We start from the raw sequence: 17,496 nt of genomic DNA on the forward strand, positions 1-17,496 counted from the left end.
GCTACGATGCTATATAGTATCAAAATATGTGCTTCAAACAAACAGCCATTTCCATCCGAATGTCCGAACGCGGTATGCGACTATCAATATTAAAGGATGTAATAGTAAACGTTATACAATTTTAATCTAGTATCACAGCTATGTCGGAGAGAGGTATAGGTATTTAATAAACATCGTTTTATATATTTTTTTTTTTATATTTTACAGAATATAGATAAATTTATATCGTCAGAGCATTTTAATAAATTTAATAAATTATTACAGATAAACTAATTTTACATGTATTGTTTGTTAAGAATAAAATTAAAAAATTAAATAAAATATTTTTTTTAATCAAATTTTATGTGCGATTGGTATAGTAAACTATTCAATATATCTAGTTGATATTTTGAGTTTAACATATATACTGTATTATACAGATAAACATGTTTGAACTAGTGTTTGCTTTAGTTCGTAATATTATCATGAAAAATAATTTTTTAGAAATGAAATTACTTTGATTCCAAAGGGTTTAGTGTTCTATTCCTATTATACCTTTTGCAGAAAGTGTTTAAGGGGACACTTTTTATGCGAGGTCGGTTAACTGCGTTCCTTTGCAATTCCTCCATTAATGGCGTCGACATCTACATGTTTGTGTATGTGAGTTCTGCATAACGGGTGGATTTGGGTTGTTCGGTGTTTTACCTAGAAACAAAGAATTGGTAATAATTTATTGACATTAACTGCTTACAAATTCGAAATATTATGTTAATAATGTTATTATTAAATTTCTCAAAACAAAAATCAAATTTCGTGTATAGGTATTTTAAATTTGAAAATTGAAAAATAAAATTATTTAATTTCTTTTCAGGTTAAATATTCATTGTAATTGTAAGAAGGGACGGTATCATTTTTAAGTGATTATAATTAGATACTAAATAGCAGTTAATTTTAAATAAACACTTATTTCTTCTCAATTTCAGCTTATATAATGTTATGCTATTAAAAATTATGAATAGTAATTAAAGCTATACCTTTTTAATGAAAAATTAAACATAAAGTAAACCAATAAATTTTGTTTTATATTTCTATTTAATTGTGTCAAAAGCCTTATATTTAATAGTTTCTTTAATTAACTACTAATTACTATCAGTGGTAGATTTAGTACCAGGCAAAGTAGGCAGTTGCCTAGGACAGCAATTTTAGGCCAATATTTTATTGATAATTATTGTTTAGCATCAGTCTATATAATTTATTTATTTTCAGTAGTAATGTTAAATAAGTATTTAAAAATATGTTTTCTTATTGATAAGTTTAATTGGCTGACAAAATAAAATTTTCCTTACGACAGCAATTGTGTAAATTTAGCTCTGACTACTATAATTAATTTACAGACAATACATTGCCTATTATTAAAATTAAATTGTTTTATTGTTTCGAAAATTACTTATATCAAATATTGCCTTATTGGCTCATTGCCTTCAAATAATATTTATTAAATTGAATAAGATTTATTGCCTTACTCTAAATATTAACAAGTCTAAAAGTAGAGGAAGTAATTTACAAAAAATAAAATAATTGTAGTTTTCAAAAAAATGTATAATAATTGACAGTCAATTTACCTTAAAATTACCTAAATAAGTCAAACTTAAGTTATAATTTAGTTTAATATGAATATGAATATATAATAACTAATAAAAACAATTAAAAAAATATATTCATCATTATATAAATCTTACTTCTTACTAAAATATGAAAGAGAAATCTTTTATTAAAAAAGATAACATCAGTATTGGGGAAAATTATTTCATTGATTTCATATAAACTTTTGAGTTTATTAAAATATAAAAGCAATAATAGTAATCAAATAGTTTTTTATTTTATTTATAATAATTTTAATATCCATGATAATTTAGATTATAGTTGCACAATTATGTTTTTATAAAAATAATTAATATAAATTATTCATATTAAGTAATCCAATTGTACATTCATAAATGCATTTGTTTATTATAAAGAATAACTCTAATTTATAAATTTCAAATTATTCAATTTGAAATAATTATTAAATAAATATTGTAACGCTCTGATTAAAATAACATATGAAATTGTTCTATTGTAAATTTAATAAATATTAAGGAATAATTATATTAATAATAACTACATTAATCAAATGTAATTTTCAGCTAAATTAACAAAAATATAAAAATTTGAAATGTATTTTTTATTTGTTTACATATGTGTTACAATATAAGTATACAATCAATTAAAATATATTATTCTAATCTTTTTTCTTACAAAGAAACTGGTTCTCTGTAAAATATAATAAAGGTCATGAAAATATATTTATTTTATCATTATTATGATGATATTTAATCAATTATGTGTTTATAAACAATAACATATTATGAATTATGAATTTAACATAGAAGTAGCTCCTAATTAAAATTAAATTTTTCCCAAGGTTATACTGTTAATTTTAATAATTCTACATAACCATAGTTTTATCGATATAAAATAGATTTAAATTCACTAAAAATACAAGACCCAATTTAATTATACTATGCTTTAAAATATACTTTACCTAAGTACCTACTCAAACATCTTAAACATTAATAAAACAACTGATTTTTGCTGCTTGACTTTCAATCAGTGACCGGTTGAATTTAGCTTTCCTAGCAGACAACAAAATAATAAGATTAAAAAAAATTACAACTTTATTTGAATAATAACACAGTTGATGAATAACTTGTTGATAGTTATGACTAAGTCACTGACAATAAAGTGGCAAATGACATTTTTGTTTAAGATGCGCATAAATAATGAAAAGATAATATTATAAAAATGTTTTTAAGAGGACGCTATACACGCATGTGTTGTCTTTGTTTTACAAATGCAAAAACTATTTTTGGTAGAAAAAAACTAAGAAGGTTAGTCATAACTAAGAACCACAATTTTCACTACATCAAATGGAAAACTTAAGATGTGAAATATAGATTTTATTTTTTTGATTTTGGAACCACAAAAAAATTATTCAAGTTTAAAAATGGATTTTGAAACAATGAGAACTTTTTTGAATAAGTGATATCAATAAATAAAAACAATATTTGATGTAAGAGCAATAATGTTCTCTATTTCTTTATTTGTACTATATTTTATATAAATTTGGAGTCTTAACTATAACTACAGCTTGAGTGGTTCTATCCCACACAAAACAGTTTTTGATATGTCTTAAATTTGTAAGACGGAGACAACACATATAGGTGTAGTGTCTTCTTAAGTTTAATGGTTAAATAAATATACTTAGTTTGTAAATCTATTTAAAACAAAGCAATGACTGGTGAGCTTGGACATTTACATCTGCAATTATTAAGACACCTGGCGGAGCCACACATTAAAGCTAAAGGTAAAAATTACTAACACTGCATCACCAGAATCGAAAAACTATGAAAAAAAAAACGAAATAGATATTATACTGTATAAATTAAGTAATAGTACACTTGTTTTTCATAAACATTCATAATAATATTGTATGCACTACGCGTAAGAAAAAATAAAAATTAACAAAACATTACGTTTACATGTTATCGCAAAGAATATTATGATAAGACGCGAGACAACAAATAACAACAAAAGCTCAACGCTGATAGTTATTGAGTTAGGTTAGGTTTGGTCAACGATGATGTAGTTCTTGATAACCGAGCGCGGTACCATCAGCTGTATCGTATCCGTATGTGAATAGTGCATTAGTGCGGTTCGTCTGCACTAGCGCGGCGCGTCACTCCTCGGTCGTCAGAGTCATCAGTTGCATCACCGGAGGTCTACGGCGGTGACGTCTGTCCGTGTTGTACCTGGACGCGACATAAAAACCGATCAACTGCGTATACTTTACATATTTGGTTGAACTGCACATGAGTGTATGACCTGTTTCTAGTGTCCCGCTCGAAAAAATCCATTTTGCCGCGGCATCACGATAAACAACCAACAGAACAACAGACGAGGGTCCAGATTCAATTTCGTGGTAAGCATTGCACTTACTGCAATTTCACAACAAAAAACTAATGCAGCCTCTCCGTTTACGATCATTGTTAACCACCGCTTTGTAGTTCAACATTTTTGTGGGCAATGTAATAGATTCAGTTGTCACAAGTCCCATATAATATGTTATAGTATCTTTTGGTGAAGAGAACAGAAACCGTTTAGACCAATCCCCTTTCAGCTAACCATATAATAGCTCGACAGTTGACCCCCCCCCCCGCTCTATTTCGTCTAGTACCTGTATGTTGTCTCACCCCTTCCCATAACAACCCGATCGTTACTCGCACAAGTTAATGGTTATCCCCCTCCTTCCTCTATTGCCGCTGCGCATAAAACGCAGTTCTTCCATGCATGTGTATAACATTCTTTGTCTACAAAATCTGTGGTGTGCTGAACAATTATTAAACATGTCAGAAAATGATAGAGGACCCACCTACCCAAAATATGGACTTTTATGTCAAATATTAATTTTTACAGCTAAAAAACAATACCATTATGTTTTGTTATATATTTCGTCATATTAATAACATCTAATTGATTTCATTGATTGATCCGTTAATCACTTAAAAGTTTACTCATCAATATATTGCCATCTTTATTGGTCGATATTCGATGGGCCTAATCATAGACATATTATAATATAATTTTATCATATCTATAGCCTACGGGTCTAAAATAGGATTTGGAACCCGATTATTATCGATTAGATTATGTTAGTCACTTATTTCCATTGACTGTACTGTTAAATGTTGACGCCAGTCGTAAATTATGTTCACCACCGTCGTGTTTAACGCGTGATTATACAATACCACATCGTTAAAACGTGCACATTTTGCCAAAAACACCACCCACCTGTAAGATTTTCGATCGCCGTTTTTACAACGGTCGCCTTGGTAGTTACATTTTCTTTTACGAATTTACGATAGCAATATGCACATACACATAACTATGCGCTATTGATCATGGTCAGTATTTGTCAGTGAAGTAATTAAGAATTTGTTTCTTTTTTATTAGTGGGGGGCGATTATACATTTTTAATAAAACATGTAAACCTCATACACTCATATTTATAATTTTTTTTTAAATTATCTAACTTGTTAAGGAACAAGATTTTTAGGTGAATGTTAAAACAATATATTTTTTTCCCAAAACCAAAGATAGAAAACATATGTACGTAAAATCGTTTTTTTTACTATTGTTGAATAGTCTTAGAGTAAGACAACCTAATAATGTAATAACTATAGGAAATAATATTTTTTTATTAAAGATTTCACATATCAGTTTTATGCTTGACTTTTTAAACAATTTTGAAAATGAAAAATAAAAATTTAATTATAAGTGAATATTACATTATTTCGAGACAATAAAAATAGATAGGTATATCAAACCTTCAAAAATATTATTCTTAATAATTTTTCTAATGAGTAATTTTATTCTAAGATTTCTAAAATACATTAAAAAAATAATTTTGTGTGAATACGTCTTGTTTTAATTGAATATGGGCTAGCAAGAACTAACAGTACACGTTGTCACGTTGACATCCATTTAAAAGTATAGTTAATTACGAACAGTGTTGTGTACACAGCCATTTTTGTTGGTGGTGCTTTGGAGGATGGTACATTAAAAAATTATATACACATGTTTACATCAATACTTCAAAATATAATGTTGCATTGTTGCTTAACAAAAATTTATTTTTATCATAGAATAATATCTAATTTAAAAATATAATAACTATAATATTATAATTTTTTTAATTTTATACATTTTTAATAATTTTATATGAACCCCCCTCCCTTGCTAACATCGTGTGACATCACTGATTACAAAATATAAGTTAATATACAATTATACAGTTATTATAAAGTATAAATTAATATTATATAATATGAAATTGAAGTCTAGGTAGATTATTATCAAACAGTTCTATAATACTATATCTAATTTCCTAGATTTTTTAAATTTGTAAATATCAACTACCTATTTCATTCTTAGGAACTGTATGTTCCTATAAACAGCCAATTTAGTTTTTTATAGGTGTGCTAACAATGACAACCAGCATGCTAATTTTTAAAGTGGAATACTTGATCCGAGTTTTTGCTGATTGCGTAGGCGCATAATATTAATGCAATATAATTTGCTTTAGAATATTACTACTTATATTTTATTTGTCTGGCAATAAAAATATTTGTTTTATTTTTAATTTGGCTTTTGGGAATATTTTAAACTTGAATTATCATATTTTTTTTTTGTACTAATAATGTATTACGCATCTACTTTATTACGCCCTTGGTTTTTGGGCTGTAGACGAGTTATATCTCAAATACTGAATTGTGTTACTCAGTTTTTTTTTGAGTTACACACAAGTTTGGTCTAAATAATTTAAATTTAAATTAAAAATAACTACACAAATAATTTTAATAATATTACATATCACGCAAAAATGTAAATAAAACAATTTTTATAAATTCACATTGAGAAATTTGTCTATTACAATATTAAAGGTATGTTTCATATTATTATAGTAAAAATATTAACTTAACCTAATCAACATGGGTTTCGTCTAATTAATATAAATAAAAAGTAAAAATAACTACACAAATTTAATAATTTTAATAATATTACATATTAAAGGTAAGGTTGAAAAATTTAAAAAAAAAATTATTTGTATTTTTATTCTAAAATACTAAATATTATTTTCACTCTAGTGTTTTACTATACATTCCAATTACCAATATTTAAAAATATTTTACCACGAAATATTTTTCTTGTGACCTTGTGACAAATACTATATTTAAGTAATTATCTAATGTCTTGTACCTATATAAATGGACGCATGTAAATTTCACCGATTGCGACCTTTTTAGATCTTTTTTCACGTTATTTCCAATGGTAACTTTTTGCTACCTGAAAAAAAATATAAGTGCTACGGGCACGTCATTTTTATTTTTATTTAGATATTTGGGATTGTTGACTCCAAAAACCGCACACTTTTGATAAAATACAGGACAAAACCGCACACATTTAATAGGTTAAAACCGTACAATTTTAAAAATTGTCGTATCCAAAAACCACACAGTTATAATTTTGATCCCAAAGTCAATAAACAAATACGCATATGCATATGTAATTATTTATTCTCATATTTCATCAAAAAAAAATTATATATTCAAAAATTTAAAAAAAAAATTAAAACTCAAAATTTGATTGACTGAAACCGACTGCCGACGTTATTAAAAACTTTATACGATTTCCGTCACGTATAAATTCTTTCTAAAATTGAAACAAATGTTCCTTAAAATAAATAGGCAATTTTAGTGGCAACTGAAAACTTGTTTATTGTATAGTACTTATCTTATAATCTTATCTTTTCATTACTTTCACTAAAAATAGAGTGCGGTAACTTGTTATAAAATGACCGATAAGCTGTGCGGTTTTTGTCTATTGACCTTTTTAGGGTCAACATCAAAATTGAGTGGTTTTTGATGAAACCTTCGGGATTTACCTTTTTACATTTGAGATAAATTTATTTGAAATACAGTATATAGGTATGATATACAATTAAACACACACAATATCAATATAAAATTAGTAATCAATAATAATAATAAGTAACAATAGGTAATAGGTACATAATTTATGTTCAGATTTCTAATGTATACACATTATAATCAGATACTTTTTTACATAAATTTAAAAAAAATATATAATAACTAATGATCAATAGTTGGTAGTTGAAAAAAAAATTAAAATAAAACACACATAGTTGACAGTTAATGTGTAGCTATAATTCAAATAGTTTTAATCGGTGGAGTTAACACGTTTACAGGTCAAAAATACGTACCGATGGAATTTGCATTTTTTTACAGGTAAAAAATCGTATTGGTAGATTTTACATGTTTTAAATTCAACCTTAAAATTGACTACTTATATAAATCGGTGGAATTATTTTATTTTATTATTATTATTATTAGAATTATTTTATATACAAATGACACCAAGTATTGAAAAACGTGTTCTGAAAACATCTGAAAACTTCTTAACAAGACTGAGAAGAAGACAAATCATTCAATACTTAATATTCAATTTATATGAAAATATTAAAAACATAATAAAGTTCATTGTATTTTTAAAAAATATTACAATAACAAATAATGATTGACAATTTTATAATCATGCAAAAATAAACAACAGAAATGTACCTATTAAACGTTACCCATTTACTCATTATGCTTGAATTGAAAGATTGAAATCAATATACTGGTTTTACGTAAATTTTCCCACTGTCGAAAAATTGACATTTTTTACTTTTATTCCCGTAAAATCCTAATTATTTTCACTTTTATATCAGAAAATAAATTGAAGTTGAAAATTCAACTGTTTATACTGCTTCGAAAGATGGTGGCACACAAATAAGAAATATTTATCGTTTTAAAATTAATACATTCATTACATTGATTGCTCTGTTCATAATGAAATGTTTTTACTATTTTATATTCTATTCCTAACTTTATATTGATATTATATTGTTTATTATAATGATCACATAGTTTATCATAATTTCCTTAAGTTGTGATATTTTTTTTAACTATTTGTAATATTTTCCAACTTTTGCCCTTGACTTTTTAGAGTTATAAATAACATTTATACAATTTATACTATTATAAGTTTTAAGAGGGCGTTATACTCGCATGTATTGTCTCCGTCTTACAAGTACGTAACATAACAAATTTATCAGCAGATCACGTTTAACTAACGGAGTTAAAAAATTTGAGTGAATAGTCCTATTCTGAAATTTAATGGTAAAAACATTATCTGTATTTGTATGTTGATTTTTACGATAATTTAATTTTTCAACAAGTTATGCGTATATAAATAGCGTAAATTAAAAATACTCATAACTTTCTTAAAAACTGAAAAAACCGTAAAAAACCAACATAAACATAGATAATGTTCTTACCATCATGTTTTATAATAGGTAGATTTACTCTATTTTTTAAACTAACAGAGCTAAATGTAATCTGCTGATCGTAAATTTGCTATGTTGTGCACTTGTAAGACGGAGAAAACACATGCGGGTGTTGCGTCCTCTTAACATTAAATATTAGTTAAGATTTATATGATTTTTATACATTTATTTTAAATGGATAATTTCTTCTTTTTTTTTTTTGAATGCTGCATTAGCTAATTAATTTAATTGTACTTTTTTAACGATACATATGTTATAATAATATTATAAAATATATAACCTACATAACAAATCCATTATAAATAATATTAAGGGTATTGTTTAATTTAATTTAATCAGTCTAATAAGTTTTTACAATTGGCTTGCTAAATTACATTTAAAAATACATTTAAATACATTTTGTCTGCAAGTTATATAACTTTCCATTAAAATATAATAGTAAAATAATATAATTCTCAAAAAATATAGGTACCTGCCGATGCAATTTAACAACAATTAATTAAATAAGAATTAATATAAAAAATATATTTCCTTATAAATGTAATATATTGGTCTGCTGTTTGTCACTTCGTTTTTAAAAGCTGAAGCTTGTATTTCTAATAAATATTCATAAAAAATATCCTTAAGCTAAATTTAACATTGTTTATAATATTAAAATATGTATTATATCAATGTACCTATTTTATATTCCTTTTACTCATTCTGCGACAATAATTTAGCATTCCTCTAAAATTGGTAACGATACACATAAATCAACAAATGACATGATCAATATCTAGTTTTACAGAATGAATAGCAACTGGGGAGGAAATTCTAAAAACTATAAATGAATATAGCGTTATTATATAGGCCAGAAAAGGTAAAAAGTACATACCTACTTACCAAATTTAGAGTAGTTGTTAACTTGAACGACTTGTATGACCATAAAGAGTAAACAATTTTTATTATAATGGAACTTAAAATTTTATAAAAATCATTGTATGATAAATATTATTATTTCATTGGTCAATTATAAAAAGAATTTTAATAATAAAAATATATTTTTTTTTGTATTTTCAGAATGTCTAGTTGGTATAAGCATTTTAATTTTTATAATTTATCGTACCTTTTTGGAAAATATTCAAAAAATTCTCTTTAGTACCTTTGAATATTTTACAATTTATTTCTAAGAATTAAAAAAGAATAAGTGGTAAAAAAATTAAAAATTAAATATATGTATTTAAGCTTATAATCTATAATTTGTTATTAGGTGCACATTTAGCTACAGCATTGAAGAAATTCATTTTCCAATATGTCTCATACTGAAAATTCCAACAGTCGACATCATGTAAACAATAATATTGAATCAAATCCATCTAGACCAATTCAATCCACACAAGATAGACAAAATAAACTTTCAGCAACCAATGCTCTCGGTATTACTGACGAAACTGCCTATCCAACTCCTTCCTGTACACAAAGCAACGATACCATATCTAGTGCACAAACAAATTCAACTATACCTAATATACATGGATTTGACTTTGGTGGATCTAGTTCACAGAGCAATGTAACTATACCTGGTATGCAGAACATTAACTTTAGACCTAGTTCACAGAGCAATGACATTGGTTCTAGAGCTTATATGTCACACTATGTACGTAGAACATTAACTGGATTAACGGCTGAATCGTGGGCCCAATATAGGGCTAGATATCCCACACCTAATCATCTACAAAAAGTACACCCTAACGTAATAGAATACACTCAAGTACGTCCTCACTGGTATCGTGTAGTATCAATTGATGTAAATTCAGCCGATTCAAATGAATCATACTCCTCACAACCTCAAAAAGTTCAACGTACAGCAAACGGTCGACGTAGTACTGCGGGTGTAACTAATACTCAATCGGATGTGGAATGGTATCGTAGAGTGAATCGTGATGTTATTGAGTCACAGAAAAAAGTACCATCATCACGATCCGAAAGGTTGGAACGTAGGAGCGAAAGTCAACATCTTACACTGCCTCTGTCGTCTATTCAAGCTCATTCAAACCATAATCATCCAACAAGTTCAGTGAATAATATTCTTCAAGTTGATTCACAAAATGAACCGATTCCCTTGAATAAAAGATCTAATGAAAGTGTAGGATACCAATCTGACAATGGTATTCATATAATGAATCCTCCAGCCTTACATTGTCCAATTCAAAACTTAAACAGTGACCAGTTATCAGCTGTATCAATTTCAACAAATTCTGAACCTAGTATTATTCAAGATACAACTCCTTCTTCAACTGTGACTAATAATTCAAACCATGCACAAGTATTAATTGACCTCGATGATTTTGATACTAATACTGAAGATCAACCCCTTCCTGTTCCACCAAATTCCTCTAATGCAGTCAACCCTAATCCAGGAAACAATGTAATTGGATTTATTCCAACTCTAAGTGATTCACCAGTAATCAATGAACCCGAAACACTTGAAGTTGTTATTCGTTCGAGAGACTATGCTGATTATAACATTGTTATCTCAAATCCTACTATTATCCGAATGCATAAAATTTTACAAAGATCTATTTTGAGTTCAAACAATACAAATTCTCCTGCAAACAATACAATTTTGTATCAACAAGTCAATAACTATATGCGAGTCTTAAGAAACACTATATTATCGACAGATACCAATTCTTCAAGTGTTTCATCATTAATGAGTGCATCAGTTCCTCGGTCGCTCACTATTGATCAATCTTCTTATCCTCTACTTGATAATACATCTGAAATGCCACCAATAACTATAATTGACCGTATACAAAATGGTATTTATAATTTATTATTTAAAAATATTATACATATCAAAAATATTTTACAATTTTTAGGTTGTGTCATTAAAGAATTAACAAACTGTGCAATATGCTTGGAAGAAAACAATGGTAATGTCTTGCTAGAGCCATGTAAACATTACAATATGTGTGGAGCTTGTATGGAAAGACTGACATCATGGATTTGCCCAATATGTAGAAGTCATATAACAAATATAATAGTTTATGTTTAAGTATGATATATACAATAGAGCGTCGATTATCCACACTAATTAGGACCGAAGGGGGTGCGGATAATCAAACAATTATTTGAAATTTTAAAATAAATTTAAAAACTTTAAAACAGATATAATACTAAGTTTAATATTCATACATAACATAAAAATATAATACAAATATACGTAATGTATTTATTTGAAATAATAATAAAAATTGTTTGCACTTCATTACATGAGCTATGTAGCCATAGTAGATAGTATAATAATCTCGCATTTCATAATATTTACACGATAAAAGGAACATAACGAATGATAAAATTAAATTAAATTAAACTAAAAATAAATTTGTACACAAAAATTTTTAATGCAGATAATTGACGTGCGGATAATCGATGTTTCACTGTAAATATATTATAAGCCGCTTATTATTGGTAACTGAAAATAATATTTAATAACGTAAGGTTCTCCTAATATTTGCTCTTTGTAAACTCTCTTATTCTTTTCTCAACTCATTTTCAAACTGCCAAACATTATATATATGCATTATTAAAATACATTCTATATACTCTATCCAGAATGAGATCGTATCTCGGCTGCCGACTTATATTCTGAGTTCTGCAGGCTTCACTACACAGCAAGTATTTGAATGGTATAGTCAGTGGGGACAGCGGTCGGGAAATGCTCACCAAAACTAGTTTCTGCGCAAGTAGGTACGTTTTTATTTTGAATAGAGTAGGTCACCGCTTATTGTAATCACGGTTAATGTTATCAATCTTTTATTATTATCTAAAACTATAAGTACGGGTCGGATATATACTTATATGTGTAAATCATGTCGGTTATTATAATCAATACGCCGCATAATATTATCAGTTTGACTAGTTTGAGGTCATAAAATCAACATTATGTACGAGAAATTGTTTTAAATATGGAGGTTTTGTATAAAGTATCGAGTAGGAGGAAGAAGAAGAATGTGAAGAAATAGATTTAGATTTTAAAAATTGATTGAAAATGGTGAAAATATATCTATCACATCAAATTTTTACCGAAGCAGATATCTTACATGCTTTATTACTAACCTATAAACTTGAAGAAATTGAGCTTTAGCCACAAACGTACACTCACTGAAAAACCTCCAAGTTCTTTTGAAATGAGAGAGGCCCTATGAGTATTACGAAGAGGAATGCAATATCACTCGTCAAATTTTTAATTAAATTATAAATATGAACATTTTATTAATGATCTTTGAATGATACGAAAAAAATAGACGTCAATACATTTTTTTCAAAAAAAATTTTTCAACAATTTTAAATTTTGTATATCTACCCACAAACTTTAAAATTTAAATAATAATAAATTATAATTATTTATAAATAATAATTTTTATTAATAACTATGTGTGCATCAAATTTGATACAACATTACATATTTTTTTTTTTTTTTTAAAGTATGTTATTTTTTTCAACTTTTGTTTAGTATTATCAATTGTATTATATTATCAATTATGTCCCTTACCAAAGTGATTACATTAAACGGCGACCACTGTATTGAGTATAGTACTTCTAGATTATGTATAAAGGTACTGCTATGTACATTTTCATTGAAATTACAATTTTTACCAAAATATAAATAGGGAACGGATTTTATTGAAAATACATATTTTTATTGGAATGAGATATTTTAAATCTGATAAAAAAATGTGTACGATTTAGATCATTCTAATTGAAATAAACCCAAATTTATTTTACATATTTTTACATATTTAGGTATAAATACATAATTTTACATATTTATTTAATAAGTATATATTTTGTACATATTTTAGTAATTTTTGATTTTTTTCATTGATTTTCGTCGACGTTTAACATCATCTGTTTCGTCTAAAACAACAAGATATGTAATTTTTGACAGAGATATTTTAATAGGAAAATTCAACGAGGATCTCTAGAAATTGAGTACACTCCTTCTGATATAGTGAATAAGAATTATGCCCCATCACATCTGTTGATGTAAAACGGTCTTTTAGCCAATACAAAAGTATTCTCTGACCTAACTATCGTAATATTTTATTTGCAAACCTACAACAATATGTTGTTTCTCATTGCTTTGTTCTGGAATAATATTCATAATTTTATATACCTATATCATTTGTATTACTTTTATTTAATATTTATAATTATAAAATATTTATTTTTTGTTATTTTCAATGCTAATACATTTTTTTTCAATATTTACATATTTTAGATTTTCTATTTCATATTTTAAGAAAAATTGATACATATATATTTACATATAATATTGATTTTTTTTTATTACAATAAAATCCGTTCCCTAATTATAAATATTTAATTCTTAAAAATAAAATGTATGATTAATTTTTAACAAGTTCCGCTACTTTTTTCAATTTAACTTATAACTTTTATAAGCAAATAATTAGTTAACTTGCCCAGCCGTTAATTTGTAATATAAAAATTTAGTTGTGTAACCATAGCATTTACCTCAAGTATTTGAGAAAAAAAAATTACCAAGTTAATATTATTATCTAAAACTTAAATATTTTAACTTTAAATTATACATAAACCATTTTAAAATTAATTTTTATAATATAATATGTTGTATAATAAACATGTTATGCTGTTACTATTATACTTTAGATATTTTTCTATGTAGGTTATTATTGTAATATTATTTTTTTGGATATTCTTACCTATTTTAAATTTAAATATAAAACATATAATTATGAGGATACTTTTTATAAATTAAGAATAAATAATTTGACTCATACCATTAAATGTCCTACAAGTAATTAATGTTTTCATCGATTTTAAATAAATTGTAATGTTACTAACGGTAGTTTGTTATAATTTACAACTGTGACATTATAACTTCCAGAAGTTTATCAAAACATATGTTAAAAATATTTTAAAGCAATCAATATAGTTAATTTGATTACTACATAACTATTAAAATTATTATAATACCTAATTTAAAAATACGGGCATTTTTAGATTTAGTAAAGACACTGTTATCTGTTACTATGTAGTATGTAGGCTCGTATTAACATTTAATTCGTTGTTAAAAATACTAATTTTTATTTATCCTATTAATTTGAAGACATTCAAATGTTTAAAATATTTCATTTTGATCTTATCTCTGAATATTTTTGGATTAAATAATTTGATTTATTACAAATTGAAAAATAAATGTTTTGAATTTCTAATAAAAGCAATGGGCATAAAAATAAATAACATGAAAAATCCACTTTGGAGAAGATTTAAAAATAATAAAACTTAAAATTTATAAATGTCTATACATAAAAAAACATGAAGATACTAGAATACTATGGTAGGAAGATAGTATTCATGTAGATATTTATGGGGTAAATATTGACAACACTTTATAAAAATGTAATGATAAATATGTGTTTCAATTTTCAATATATTGTTAAAATATTTTAGAGTTACCCATCGGCTAAATACTAAATTGGTTGTTGTGCTATGGTGAAATATGTTTAGACAAAAACATGGTTTTTTTTTATATAGATATTTATATAAATGTTATCCTAAGTGTTTGAGTATTTTTTTCTTTTAAATGGCTTTAAGTATACTATCAGATAAGTTAAGATTTAAACATTGCTGTTGGTATTATTTTATGTTATATAAAAGTTAATTTTGAGAAGGGCTTGAACTCGAATGCATAAAAAAGCAAAATTTTAATATCATTGATTAAAACCGTTTAAACAATAAATATAATCTGCTCTAGTAGGAACTCAGTACATCACTCATATAATTTTTTTTTTTTAGTCTTGTTAATTTTAGTTTTTACTGAAATTTAATTTCAAAATATAAAGTAAACAATTAATTGTTAATATTTATAAAGTTATTTTGATTACCTATTTTAGAATGGGAAGAAAGTGTTGAAAGCCTATGCACTTGTATTATAATAACTTGCTCACAGGATAAGTTCTCATGCTAGCACGTGATGAATTAATCATCAATAAATTGTTTTTAATTAAAACTATTAAAACTGTGCAGGTCACTCTAGGCTCCAATTTTAAAAACAATATTTCCAGAAACTGTAACATTTACAATATATATATACAATTTTTTAGTATTTTGTAATATATTTTTTTGCGTTATTTAAGGTTAATTATAAATTCAAATATCAAAGTCTAATAATATGATGAAATTAAGTTTTCCTCTTTCAAATATAAAAAAGACTACAAATCGGCTATTCAACAAAGGATGATAGTTTTTCCTATAATGTCGAATTTTATTTTTCTCTACAACCTATATTTTATAGTCACTGCACCAGTGGTGTAGCCAGGATTTTTTTCGGGGAAGGCTGATCAATTTTTGTAAAATACAATTTAAGATTTTTGTAGCGATTTTCATAGACCATTAAAAATTAAAATAATTTTTAATTTTTCTTGATATTTCAGGGGAGCTGCAGCCTTCCCCTGGCTATACCACTGCACTGCACAACATAGATACCTAGCTAGAAATTGCCAAATATTTTGCCCCTTGATAAATAGTGCATACAAACTGGCTTGGCACATTTAACCAATAAACAGTTTCTTCATAGGGGCAATTCAATTTTTCATTAGGGTGGAAGGGGTGTTGGACAAATATAGATCAAACAGAATCGTTGTGAATTTCCCTTCCACACCCCTTTCGGTTTACCTTTTAATTTTATAGTGAAATCTTACTAGATTTTTGTCTCAAATTTTATTAATAAATTATAATTATTAAATGCTCAAGCTGTCTAGATGGAAGGTATAGGGGTCATTATGCAGCACATCCGCCAGCAATAAATTACGTTAGAAAACTTTTTAAACAAATAAGATGATAAAATTAATAAATTTAAATGTACATCTATTTTTATTTTAAAAAATGTATAAAAACCTCTTTTTAAAATTCATTGAAAATAAATTTTGTAAAAATATTATTTAAGGAAACAAGAATATAGTAAAAAAAATTGATTATAGGTTTTAGTCACGCTTAACAAAAAAATAATATTATCAATAAATAATATTGCTCAATATTATTTATTATACGATTAAAAATGATTTTCTCAAAAAATAATTTGATATAAGGCTAAAAATGGATTCCGCCAAATCTTTTATACTAGGTGAAAGGTAATCGATTCCACCACCTAACCAAACCGGGGAAAAATGTGTCTTAAAAAATTATACTTTGATTTTACTTACAAGTTTACAACTGTACGTAACTAACGACCCATAACTCATAAGACGACTAATATTTGTCCTGTACTAATCATATTAGTTATATTTTTAATGTATGTAATCTATTTTTATAGGTATGTACATTTTGTTTATAATATATATTTTTATGTAGGTACTTACCAATACTTAAGGCTTGAGTTTTTATTTTCCACATTTAAATATATTTTTAATAAAGATAAGATCCACCGTTACCGTCTCAGGCTTAAGTTTTTAACGTAATTACTTCGTAGTTCATTATTCGTA

The 17,496-nt window shown here is 26.0% G+C and overlaps 1 protein-coding gene and 1 long non-coding RNA gene across 2 annotated transcripts; one reads left to right on the forward strand and one right to left on the reverse strand.

Annotated features, from left to right (window-relative positions):
* Positions 1-388: 388 nt before the first annotated feature.
* Positions 389-3,420, reverse strand: LOC113559004. Its single transcript, XR_003405798.1, has 3 exons — positions 3,283-3,420; positions 2,564-2,654; positions 389-684 (listed from the first exon to the last, which is right to left on the reverse strand). It is a non-coding gene; the product is annotated as an uncharacterized LOC113559004 (long non-coding RNA).
* Positions 3,421-3,863: 443 nt separating this feature from the next.
* LOC113558473 lies at positions 3,864-12,119 on the forward strand. The gene is made up of 3 exons (XM_026963932.1): positions 3,864-4,000; positions 10,236-11,787; positions 11,848-12,119. Exons 2-3 carry the CDS (start codon positions 10,278-10,280, stop codon positions 12,021-12,023), a joined length of 1,686 nt encoding a protein of 561 aa, XP_026819733.1. The 5' UTR covers positions 3,864-4,000; positions 10,236-10,277; the 3' UTR covers positions 12,024-12,119.
* The last annotated feature ends 5,377 nt before the right edge of the window (positions 12,120-17,496 follow it).

Source organism: Rhopalosiphum maidis, chromosome 3 (genome assembly GCF_003676215.2).
Source record: "Rhopalosiphum maidis isolate BTI-1 chromosome 3, ASM367621v3, whole genome shotgun sequence".
NCBI lineage: Eukaryota > Metazoa > Arthropoda > Insecta > Hemiptera > Aphididae > Rhopalosiphum > Rhopalosiphum maidis.